Source organism: Haliotis rubra, unplaced genomic scaffold (genome assembly GCF_003918875.1).
Source record: "Haliotis rubra isolate DU_JTF1 unplaced genomic scaffold, ASM391887v1 Scf364, whole genome shotgun sequence".
In the NCBI taxonomy this organism is placed as follows: domain Eukaryota; kingdom Metazoa; phylum Mollusca; class Gastropoda; order Lepetellida; family Haliotidae; genus Haliotis; species Haliotis rubra.
In genome coordinates, this window is record NW_025767040.1 from 924,046 (window position 1) to 936,698 (window position 12,653).

The 12,653-nt window shown below is 45.2% G+C and overlaps 1 protein-coding gene across 4 annotated transcripts in view; it reads right to left on the reverse strand.

Moving 5' to 3' along the window:
• LOC124285607 (battenin-like) overlaps positions 1–12,653 on the reverse strand; it is a 44,062-nt gene that overhangs the window by 11,945 nt on the left and 19,464 nt on the right. For 2 of the 4 annotated variants that reach the window (XM_046721869.1, XM_046721870.1), the window contains exons 2-9: positions 9,268–9,316; positions 7,574–7,679; positions 7,134–7,187; positions 6,641–6,679; positions 6,134–6,213; positions 2,114–2,199; positions 467–539; positions 24–164 (exon numbers count right to left, since the gene is read on the reverse strand). In XM_046721869.1, coding sequence (XP_046577825.1) covers positions 24–164; positions 467–539; positions 2,114–2,199; positions 6,134–6,213; positions 6,641–6,679; positions 7,134–7,187; positions 7,574–7,679; positions 9,268–9,316 — 628 coding nt within the window. Of the gene's footprint in view, positions 1–23; positions 165–466; positions 540–2,113; positions 2,200–6,133; positions 6,214–6,640; positions 6,680–7,133; positions 7,188–7,573; positions 7,680–9,267; positions 9,317–10,513; positions 10,648–12,653 lie in introns of those variants that run through there. The other 2 variants (XM_046721868.1, XM_046721871.1) reach the window with 2 other exon arrangements.

A 12,653-nucleotide genomic window follows, 5' to 3' on the forward strand; every position in this document is an offset into this window, starting at 1 on the left:
GGTAAACATGATGACGGACTCACCTGATGAACATGATGACAGGCACCACTGTGAGGATGAGGACTGTGGTACGTGGACTGATCACTTGGGTAAAGCCAGCATAAGCCAGCGCCCCAAACACCCCGGCACCTCCAGTTCCAGATGACCAGGAAGACACAACGTCACTTGGAGAGAAAAGCAACCGAAATAGTGAACCACAGAATCCAAGCCAGTTCTTCTGTAGTTTCAAACATGTACAACCTTTGTCTGATGCCTCGTCTCATTCAGGGAATTACACAAATCAGCACACAATAATTACTTACTTCATCTTTAGAAATACATTTAACTGTTATCAATGTGTCACTCACATCAGACTGCTAACAAAGTGTATGTCAGTCTGTATCTGTCAGTTCCTATTATTTGTGGAGTTGTACAGGGGCAGTTATACTGTTATATCTGTGTTGGTTCACTGAGTGAGTGGACTTACTGGTGGAAGAAGGTGGTGAGACTGAGGAAGGTGATCTCCCCCAGACCTCCGCTGATGCTGGCACACACCACACCTGAAATAAGACAGCAGGAATTGAATACACAAACACACCACACAAACACATCACACAAACACACTGAACAAACATACCACACAAACACACCACACAAACATACCAAACAAACACACGAAATAAAACCTAGAATGTCTGTCAACATGTGCTATTACCTAGAATGTCTGTCAACATATTATATTACCTAGAATGTCTGTCAACGTGTGATATTACCTAGAATGTCTGTGAACATGTGATATTACCTAGAATGTCTGTCAACATATTATATTACCTAGAATGTCTGTCAACATATTATATTACCTAGAATGTCTGTCAACGTGTGATATTACCTAGAATGTCTGTCAACATGTTATATTACCTAGAATGTCTGTCAACATGTTATATTACCTAGAATGTCTGTCAACATATTATATTATCTAGAATGTCCATCAACATATTATATTACCTAGAATGTCTGTCAACTTGTGATATTACCTAGAATGTCTGTCAACATGTTATATTACCTAGAATGTCTGTCAACATGTTATATTAATTAGAATGTCTGTCAACGCATTATATTACCTAGAATGTTTGTCAACGTGTGATATTACCTAGAATGTCTGTCAACATATTATATTACCTAGAATGTCTGTCAACGTGTGATATTACCTAGAATGTCTGTCAACGTGTGATATTACCTAGAATGTCGGTCAACGTGTGATATTACCTAGAATGTCGGTCAACGTATTATATTACCTAGAATGTCTGTCATCACGTTATATTAACTAGAATGTCTGTCAACATATTATATTACTTAGAATGTCTGTCAACATGTGATATTACCTAGAATGTCTGTCAACATCTTATATTACCTAGAATGTCTGTCAACATGTTATATTACCTAGAATGTCTGTCAACATGTTATATTACCTAGAATGTCTGTCAACATATTATATTACCTAGAATGTCTGTCAACATAATATATTACCTAGAACGCTGTCAATGTGTGATATTACCTAGAATGTCTGTCAACATGTTATATTACCTAGAATGTCTGTGAACATGTGATATTACCTAGAATGTCTGTCAACATATGAGATTACCTAGAATGTCTGTCAACATATTATATTACCTAGAATGTCTGTCAACATGTGCTATTACCTAGAATGTCTGTCAACATGTTATATTACCTAGAATGTCTGTGAACACGTTATATTACCTAGAATGTCTGTCAACATATCATATTACCTAGAATGTCTGTCAACATAATATATTACCTAGAACGCTGTCAATGTGTGATATTACCTAGAATGTCTGTCAACATGTTATATTACCTAGAATGTCTGTGAACATGTGATATTACCTAGAATGTCTGTCAACATATGAGATTACCTAGAATGTCTGTCAACATATTATATTACCTAGAATGTCTGTCAACATGTGCTATTACCTAGAATGTCTGTCAACATGTTATATTACCTAGAATGTCTGTGAACACGTTATATTACCTAGAATGTCTGTCAACATATCATATTACCTAGAATGTCTGTCAACATATAATATTACCTAGAATGTCTTTCAACGTGTGATATTACCTAGAATGTTGACCCCCATCTGTTTTGGCAGAGCCACCAGGAGAAAGCTGGCCATAGCAAATACCACCACAAGGAGCACCTTCACCCTGGAACAGAGTAAAAGCTGAATCTTCACAGGAATATTAACACTACATTCCTCCATGTTCACACTACATCCCTCCATGTTTACACTACATCCCTTCATCACCCGTAAACATACATGACAGCCCTGGATACACCCAACTGCTATGTAAACCAGTGAACCAATCAATAGCCTGCTTCCAACAAGATGGATGCCAGCAAGAGAAATACCAGCAAGTGGAATGTCAGCAAGAGGGATGCCAGCAAGAGGGACACCAGCAAGAGGGATGCCAGCAAGAGGGATGCCAGCAAGAGGGACACCAGCAAGAGGGATGCCAGCTAGAGGGATGCCAGCTAGAAGTGTGCCAGCAAGAGGGATGTCAGCAAGAGGGATACCAGCAAGAGAAATACCAGCAAGAGGGATGCCAGCAAGAGGGATAACAGCAAGAGGGACACCAGCAAGAGGGATGCCAGCATGAGGGATGTCAGCAAGTGGGACACCAGCAAGAGGGATGCCAGCAAGAGGGATGCCAGCAAGTGGGATGCCAGCAAGAGGGATACCAGCATGAGGGATGCCAGCAAGAGGATGCCAGCATGAGGGATGCCAGCAAGTGGGACACCAGCAAGAGGGATGCCAGCAAGAGGGATGCCAGCAAGAGGGATACCAGTAAGAGGGATGCCAGCAAGTGGGATGCCAGCAAGAGGGATGCCAGCAAGAGGGATACCAGCAAGAGGGAAGCCAGCATGAGGGATGCCAGCAAGTGGGACACCAGCAAGAGGGATGCCAGCAAGAGGGATGCCAGCAAGAGGGATACCAGCAAGAGGAAGCCAGCAAGAGGGATGCCAGCAAGAGGGATACCAGCATGAGGGATGCCAGCAAGTGGGACACCAGCAAGAGGGATGCCAGCAAGAGGGACACCAGCAAGAGGGATGCCAGCAAGAGGGATGCCAGCAAGAGGGATGCCAGCAAGAGGGACACCAGCAAGAGGGACACCAGCAAGAGGGATACCAGCAAGAGGGATGCCAGCAAGAGGGATGCCAGCAAGAGGGATGCCAGCAAGAGGGACACCAGCAAGAGGGATGCCAGCAAGAGGGATGCCAGCAAGTGGGATGTCAGCAAGAGGGACACCAGCAAGAGGGATACACCAGCAACAAGGGATGCCAGCAAGAGGGATACCAGCAAGAGGGATGCCAGCAAGAAGTGTGCCAGCAAGTGGGATGTCAGCAAGAGGGACACCAGCAAGAGAAATACCAGCAAGAGGGATGCCAGCAAGAAGTGTGCCAGCAAGTGGGATGTCAGCAAGAGGGATACCAGCAAGAGGAATGCCAGCAAGAGGGATGCCAGCAAATGGGACACCAGCAAGAAAGAGGGACACCAGCAAGAGGGATGCCAGCAAGAGGGATACCAGCAAGAGGGATGCCAGCAAGAGGGACACCAGCAAGAGGGATGACAGCAAGAGGGACACCAGCAAGAGGGATGCCAGCAAGAGGGATGCCAGCAAGAGGGATGCCAGCAAGTGGGGACACCAGCAAGAGGGATGCCAGCAAGAGGGACACCAGCAAGAGGGATACCCAGCAAATACCAGAGGGATGCCAGCAAGTGGGATGTCAGTCAAGAGGGACACCAGCAAGAGGGATGCCAGCAAGAGGGACACCAGCAAGAGGGATGCCAGCAAGAGTGAAAATACCAGCAAGAGGGATGTCAGCAAGAGGGACACCAGCAAGAGACATGCCAGCAAGAGGGATGCCAGCAAAAAATACCAGCAAGAGGGATGCCAGCAAGAGAAATACCAGCAAGAGGGATGCCAGCAAACCAGCAAGAGACATACCAGCAAGAGGGATGCCAGCAAGAGGGATGCCAGCAAGAGGGATACCAGCAAGAGGGATGCCAGCAAGAGGGATACCAGCAAGAGGGATGCCAGCAAGACGGATAACAGCAAGAGGGATGCCAGCAAGAGGGATGCCAGCATGAGGGATGCCAGCAAGTGGGACACCAGCAAGAGGGATGACAGCAAGAGGGATGCCAGCAGGGGGATGCCATCAAGAGGGATACCAGCAAGTGGGATGTCAGCAAGAGGGACACCAGCAAGAGAAATACCAGCAAGAGAAATACCAGCAAGAGGGATGCCAACAAGAAGTGTGTCAGCAAGAGAAATACCAGCAAGAGGGATGCCAGCAAATGGGATGTCAGCAAGAGGGACAGCAGCAAGAGAAATACCAGCAAGAGGGATGCCAGCAAGAGGGATGCCAGCATGAGGGATGCCAGCAAGTGGGATGTCAGCAAGAGGGACACCAGCAAGAGGGATGCCAGCAAGAGGGATACCAGCAAGAGGGATGCCAGCAAGAGGACACCAGCAAGAGGGATGCCAGCAAGACGGATAACAGCAAGAGGGATGCCAGCAAGAGGGATGCCAGCAAGAGGGATGCCAGCAGCAAGAGGGATACCAGCAAGAGGGATGCAAGAGGGATACCAGCAAGAGGGATGCCAGCAAGGGGATGCCAGCAAGAGGGATACCAGCAAGTGGGATGTCAGCAAGAGGGACACCAGCAAGAGGACACCAGCAAGAGGGATACCAGCAAGAGGGATGCCAACAAGAAGTGCTGTCAGCAAGAGGGAAATACGAGGGATGCCAGCAAGAGGGATGCCAGCAAGTGGGATGTCAGCAAGAGGGACACCAGCAAAGAAATACCAGCAAGAGGGATGCCAGCAAGAAGTGTGCCAGCAAGAGGGATACCAGCAAGAGGGATGTCAGCAAGAGGGACACCAGCAAGAGAATGTACCAGCAAGAGGGATACCAGCAAGAAGTGTGCCAGCAAGTGGGATGTCAGCAAGAGGGACACCAGCAAGAGGGATGCCAGCAAGAAGTGTGCCAGCAAGTGGGATGTCAGCAAGAGGGACACCAGCAAGTGAAATACCAGCAAGAGGGATGCCAGCAAGGGATGCCAGCAAGAAGTGTGCCAGCAAGTGGGATGTCAGCAAGAGGGACACCAGCAAGAGGGATGCCAGCAAGAAGTGTGCCAGCAAGTGGGATGTCAGCAAGAGGGACACCAGCAAGAGGGATGCCAGCAAGAAGTGTGCCAGCAAGTGGGATGTCAGCAAGAGAAATACCAGCAAGAGGGATGTCAGCAAGAGGGACACCAGTAAGTGAAATACCAGCAAGTGAAATACCAGCAAGAGGGATGCCAGCAAGTGGGATGTCAGCAAGAGGGACACCAGTAAGTGAAATACCAGCAAGAGGGATGCCAGCAAAGTGGACACCAGCAAGTAGGATGTCAGCAAAGGGACACCAGCAAGAGACATACCAGTAAGTGAAATACCAGCAAGTGAAATACCAGCAAGAGGGATGCCAGCAAGAAGTGTGTCAGCAAGTAGGATGTCAGCAAAGGGACACCAGCAAGAGAAATAACAGCAAGAGGGATGCAAGCAAGAGAAATACCAGCAAGTGGGATGCCAGCAAGTGGGATGCCAGCAAGAGGGGTGCCAGCAAGTGACACCAGCAAGGGGGATGCCAGCAAGAGGGACACCAATAAGAGGACACCAGCAAGAGGGATGCCAGCAAGAGGGACACCAATAAGAGGACACCAGCAAGAGGGATGCCAGCAAGAGGGATGCCAAAAATAGTGCTAAACTATCACACTGAACAGTATACAGCCCTGAGTGGTGTGTGCATACAGGAACATGGTCTTCCCCTCAGCGCCCTCCTCAATCTGTCTAACCTGTGTCAACTACTAGTTTCATCTGTTTTTCTTATCTCTGTACTCAGCAAGTCATGATCCCCAACTTTTTATGTTTAGTATAGATCATCATAACATCATATATTTGCTACCCATGTACAACTTCATGAATATTACTTTACCTATCCAATTTGATGCATATTACCTTCCCTTTATCCAGCTGCAATGTATATCGTATCTACATGTATATCGTATCTACATCAGAAAGTAAGTATATCATCTTACCGATATGAAATCTTTTGTAGAAAGAAGGGAGCTAGAAGTTTAATAACTAGGGTCGGTAATATATCTGCCAGTAGGATTGCCTGGAAAAGGAAACAACATTCAAGTCATGTATTCTCCCAGTCACAACAGAACATATTCATACCTGTATCTCATTTCGACTTTACTTTCACACTATCCTGTAATGCTGTGATATAAGAGACCCGTCACTTGCTAGACAGCAGGCTTGGGGAAGGGGTGTCAAGGTTGTACATGCACTGATGAACTGAAAAAATATTCCCTCCCCAAATGCTAGTCATATTTTATGGATGACACTCCTGAAAAGCTCAACAAAATAGCATTTTAAATCTTATTATAACATGTCCAGTTTTTCAAAACGCTTCATAATATGTGCACTACTTTTTGTGAACCTCCCTAGTGCCCCTCCCTCCCTGATTCTTCAGATTCCTACATCTGTATAATCATCGTACTGAGAACTGAACTCATTCATATAATTGCTGTCATACTCACTCCAGTGCTGATCTGGTTACACTCCAAGAACCTGTCCGTCTGAAACACACAACACAATACATACTCACTACCTGCCTATTGTATAGGACCGCACTTACCGCCTACCACCATGGTGAGGTGGACTGTTCCCAGTCAACAATACATACACAGTTGTCTGCCATGTATTCTGAGTTAATAAATCTCCACGCTTCCCTGTGTTGTGCACAATCAGATCCAATCCAAGGTATATCAGGGGAGGTTACTCTGCTGCCTCTTTTAGGGACAGCTTCTCAAAATAAGACACCATTTGTTCTATAGGAAGAAGATTTAACCAAAACAGTCACCATGGTGAGACAGGATCTGCTGCCCACACATAATATTCTAGTGTTATCTGTCATGAAATCACTACCAGTACTAGTAGTTTGACACAATTCAGACAGCTTGAGGTGTTAGGAAGATAGGTACTGGACGATTGACCAGTCCCTGCACTGCTGCAGGCTTGTATGTTACTTACGTTGTTGCTTCCATTCACTGAGGGAGGAGTGGTGCCGTTTTCCGGTGCCAGTGTCTGAAAGAAAGACACAGATTTGGAAACAATGAATCAGACGATTGCACAATGTTTCATAATGTAACCTAAACATTAGACACGGACGGTGGGGTAGCCCAGTGGTTAAACTGTTTACTTGTCACAAAATAGTCCAAGTTATATTTCCCACATGTTTGTATCTCCAGTAGTTTAATGATGAAATAATGCAAAAAGCTGTGTCTGCTCAGAATGTGGCAGGAAATGTTAAGGACAGTACAAACTGCAGGAGCTGTCACACCAAGACACCGACCCTTGCTTGACAAGATGTCTCAAAATGGAGGTTCATCTTTCACATAGCCAAGTTGCTATTCCCTGAGATCCCAGATGCACTCAGAACCTATACCCCAGGTACTGTGCTGATTACGTACTGTCATCAGTGTGCTGTTTCCCTCTCCTCCTTCCTCCGTTTTGAGGATGTCATGGGCAGCACTCAGCATCACAACGTAGGCGAAGTTGTTGGTGAGACCCAAAAACCTGAAAGGGAAAGTAAACAATATCTCTAACAGGCTTCTCTCTGTGTCATACTGGCCTTCACATAGGTCTCTGTCTGTCATACTGGCCTTGGTGTAGGTCTCTGTCTGTCATACTGGCCTTTAGGTAGGTCTCTGTCTGTCTTACTGGCCTTGGTGTAGGTCTCTGTCTGTGTAGGTCTCTGTCTGTAATACTGGCCTTCACATAGGTAGGTCTCTGTTTGTCTTACTGGCCTTGGTGTAGGTTGCTATATGTCATACTGGAATTGGCGTAGGTCTCTCTCTGTCATATTGGCCTTGGTGTAGGTCTCTGTCTGTCATAATGGCCTTGATGTAGGTCTCTGTCATAATGGCCTTGGTGTAGGTCTCTGTCATAATGGCCTTGGTGTAGGTCTCTGTCATAATGGCCTTGGTGTAGGTCTCTGTGTAGTAATGGCATGGTGTAGGTAACCTGTACTACTGTAGGTCACTCTCTGTACTACTGTAGGTCTCTCTCTGTCACACTGGCCTTGGTGTAGATCTCTGTCACACTGGCCATGGTGTAGGTCACCACCTGTCATACTGGTCTTGGTGTAGGTCACTACCTGTCATACTGGTCTTGGTGTAGGTCACTACCTGTCATACTGGCCTTGGTGTAGGTCACTACCTGTCATACTGGTCTTGGTGTAGGTCACCACCTGTCATACTGGTCTTGGTGTAGGTCACCACCTGTCATACTGGTCTTGGTGTAGGTCACTACCTGTCATACCTGTCATACTGGTCTTGGTGTAGGTCACTACCTGTCATACTGGTCTTGGTGTAGGTCACTACCTGTCATACTGGTCTTGGTGTAGGTCACCACCTGTCATACTGGCCTTGGTGTAGGTCACTACCTGTCATACTGGCCTTGGTGTAGGTCACTACCTGTCATACTGGCTTTCACATAGGTCTCTCTGTCATACTGTGTTGTGTATAGACTATACCTAACCAGCATGTTAAACATGTATAGAAGCAATTCAGTGGTGTGCATTCTGTTCACAAAGCCCAACAAGGTCATTTAGACACAGCACTTTAACCAATGTTCTTCTTCCACAGCTCCTGAAACTCCTGGAGCTGATTTAAATAATCTTCCATAGATTCTGGTTTCACTGCATGAAACTGAATCGCATAGATGGAAAACTGCACATGAATGAACTATTAATAATTTATGTCACATACATTTGAACACATATTTAAACTGACAATGAGCTGTTAATTGAACTATTCAGAAAACACACAGCGTATGTAATATGCATACATTACAAAACTGATCCAGAAACAGTCGATGCCTTACCTCCAACAGATGTGCTTATGCCAGAATTCAATATTTTAGACATATCAGTTGTGCCATCAACTACTCTCTACAGGACACAAACCCAGGACATGGTGCCACCACACCCAGGCTCCTGGACAGCAGACCACTTAACCACCCTTGACACCCCACCCCCCATGTACCTCACCCCCTTCAAGGTAGAAGCCAATTATTGTACCACCCAAATCAGACATAAAGGCTGTTCGCAGACAGTAGGTTTTCTTTCCCAGCACTCGGTGCTGGCTTCTAGTTGAGGACTTACCAGAAGCCCACCAGGTTCCTCCATTGGCGGGGGCCATCAGATGTATTGTCTGCAACAAAATGGAAGCCTTTCATTGATGGAACAATCACAACAAGTGTTTGCCACTGATATGGCAATGTCCCCCGCCGCTAAAGAATGGAATATCTATATTTACTACTTTTTATTTTTGGGTCACATACAAGATGCCTGAAATGACTGGTGTCTGCATAACTACCCAATGTAGGCTGTCAACATACTTGAAAACATTGGGTGCAATATTTTATGAGATATCGCCTTTAAAAAGCGGTCAAAGTGTCATGGTGACCTTGTAGATAAGATCATGTTCACCCAAATAAACTGGTGTCTGTGTAATACCCCAATGTAAACTGTCACCAAATTTGAAGACATTGGGTACAACAGTCCATGAGATATCGTGTTAAGAAGAGTTAAAAGCATGCAAAGTGTCATGGTGACCTTGAAGATAAGGTCAAGCTCACCAAAATAAACTGGTGTCTGCGTAATCCCCCAATGCAAGCTGTCACCAAATTGGAAGACACTGGGTACAACAGTGCATGAGATATCACGTTAACAACAGTTTGAAAAGTGGTCAAAGTGTCGTGGTGACCTTGAAAATAAGGTCAAGGTCACCCAAATCGACTGGTGTCTGCGTAATCCCCTAATGTAGGCTGTCACTAAATTTCAAGACATTGGGTACAACAGTTCATGAGATATCACGCTAACAAGAGTTTGAAAAGTGGTCAAAGTGTCGTGGTGACCTTGAAAATAAGGCCAAGGTCACCCAAATCGACTGGTGTCTGCGTAATCTCCCAATGTAGGCTGTCACCAAATGTGAAGACATTGGGTACAACAGTTCACGAGATATCGCGTTAACAAGAATCGGGACGTACGGACGGACGTACGGACAGACACCTCTGAATACATAGTCCCCGTTCCGCGTTGCAGCGGGGACAATGAACAGAGTCTCTCTAACAGCACACAGTAAGTGAAAGTTTTAACGTCTTACCACCAAGTTGGACAATGTGATTGGTTCTGAAGTTGGACAATACGATCGCTAGTGAAGTTAGACAATACGATCAATTTGGAGTTGCTCCCTTGTGGACTTCACATAACATTTGTGTTAATAAATCTGATTGGGAGTTTAACATTTAGTTAAACAACGTGATCAGGTTAAAGAAGCTACAACATAAAACAACATTCACTCACTCACACAAAAATCTTGTCAACCAAATATGGTCATATCAATCACCTTGCTGCACTTCAACCTGCTCCACTACAGCCGGTCCCAACACATATTTAGACTTTCCTTCCAAACCCATTTCAGTATTCCAACAACAACAGCAACAGCACCAACACTTCCGTCTCGCTTTCTCTGCAACAATGACCACTGAGGCCCTCTCCCTGTCACTGATATATCACACATGGTTGACAAAACAAACAGGCCTTTATCTGGCTGACTGTTCGTTCTTTGTACTTTGATACCACAGTTAGGCAACAGAGGAATCCACATTAGCATGGTCTTGTTAATATTGTGGTTGTGATTTCCTGCAGCTAAATGATTGCACTCAACGACACAGATGCAGTCACATACAGTATACTTACCAAATAAGTACATACAGTTAATGGGCAGCATTTTATTGTGATAATAGATGGATATGTAACTCCACTAGCCCGCTAACCTGGACCAGTTTGGTTAAAAGAGAAAGGTACTGTACAAGCTAGAAGAACATTTTCCATGTCGTGTTGGTGTATGTTGTCACTATTTGAGTTCGTAGATGTTCTTGGTTGATAACATCCCTGCCTCATGTACTTCAACTAACACTGTTATCAAGAGATACAATTGCTGAAAAGCCATAAGCATACAGGCAGACATTTGGAGTTCAGGGCCTAGATTTTGACAGCTCTCTTAGCGCTAAGATAGTCGTAAGTTAATGTTAATGTATGGCACTTACGACTATCTTAGTGCTAAGAGAGCTTCGGAAATCTAGGCCCAGATTACTGGCTTAATTCTCAGGATATCAAAGTGGTCATATTGAAGCTTTACACAAGTCTGAATGAAGTAAATACAAGATGGAGGAATGTGTCATCCCTTCTGTCACATTTGTCATCACCTTGACCACATGAGTGTGTGGAAACACAACAACTGTACCACGAGCAAACAGTAGTGACCATCTGCATCCTCCACATATACCACTCAAAGCTTTACAAGGATCACCCTTTAGGAAGGTAATATGTTAATGCCAACAAACAGTAGTGACCATCTACATACCCCGGTACTTGACATATACCACTCAAAGCTTTACAAGGATCACCCTTTAGGAAGGTAATATGTTAATGCCAACATACAGTAGTGACCATCTACATACCCCGGTACTTGACATATACCACTCAAAGCTTTACAAGGAGAACCACTATGTTAATGCCAACAAACAATCAGTCACATCATCTGTCAAAATAGGAGTACCTGACCAAAAGTGTAACCTCAAAAAAACACTAAAACAATTTCATTGGCAAACGAAAAAATACTCTCAGTAGCCAGTATGTGTCCCACATGAAACAAGAACAGACTGAAACCATCATCTCATACTTCCAATAAGTGATTGGATGCTTACCAAGGAAGATTGTTCCACTCTTCGGTGAGAGCATTGCCAAGTTCCGTTAGAACTGAAGGAAGGACAGGGACTTGTGAAGCTTGTGCAGATTGCCAAAAACAGGATTAAGATTTGATGACCAGGCTGGCCACTTCATGCAAACAATAGTCTCCTGCTCTGTGTATCAACATCCCTAGCAAGAAGATGTCGTTCATCACTGTTTATGAGGATTGCACCAGGATATGATCTCCTGTACACATCCAGAATGTCATCCCTGTGGTGTAAACCCATGCTCCACTGAGTGACCACTTTTCTCCGTGCAACACTCAGACATCACGATCTGTGGAATCCTGCAATCTTTCTCTGTGCAACACTCAGGCATCACGATCTGTGGAATCCTGCAATCTTTCTCTGTGCAACACTCAGGCATCATGATCTGTGGAATCCTGCAATCTTTCTCTGTGCAACACTCAGGCATCACGATCTGTGGAATCCTGCAATCTTTCTCTGTACAACACTCAGGCATCACGATCTGTGGAATCCTGCAATCTTTCTCTGTGCAACACTCAGGCATCACGATCTGTGGAATCCTGCAATCTTTCTCTGTGCAACACTCAGACATCACGATCTGTGAAGTCTAGGCAGTATCCTGATTCAACAGGGAAGTATACTGAAGCCCAGCCCTGATCTGTCCACTGGACTATATTCAGCTGAAACCAAACCTGTCTGCTTGTGATGCCTGGTCAGTGTGATGCATGCGTCAATGTGATGCCTGGTCAGTGTGATGCCTGGTCTGCT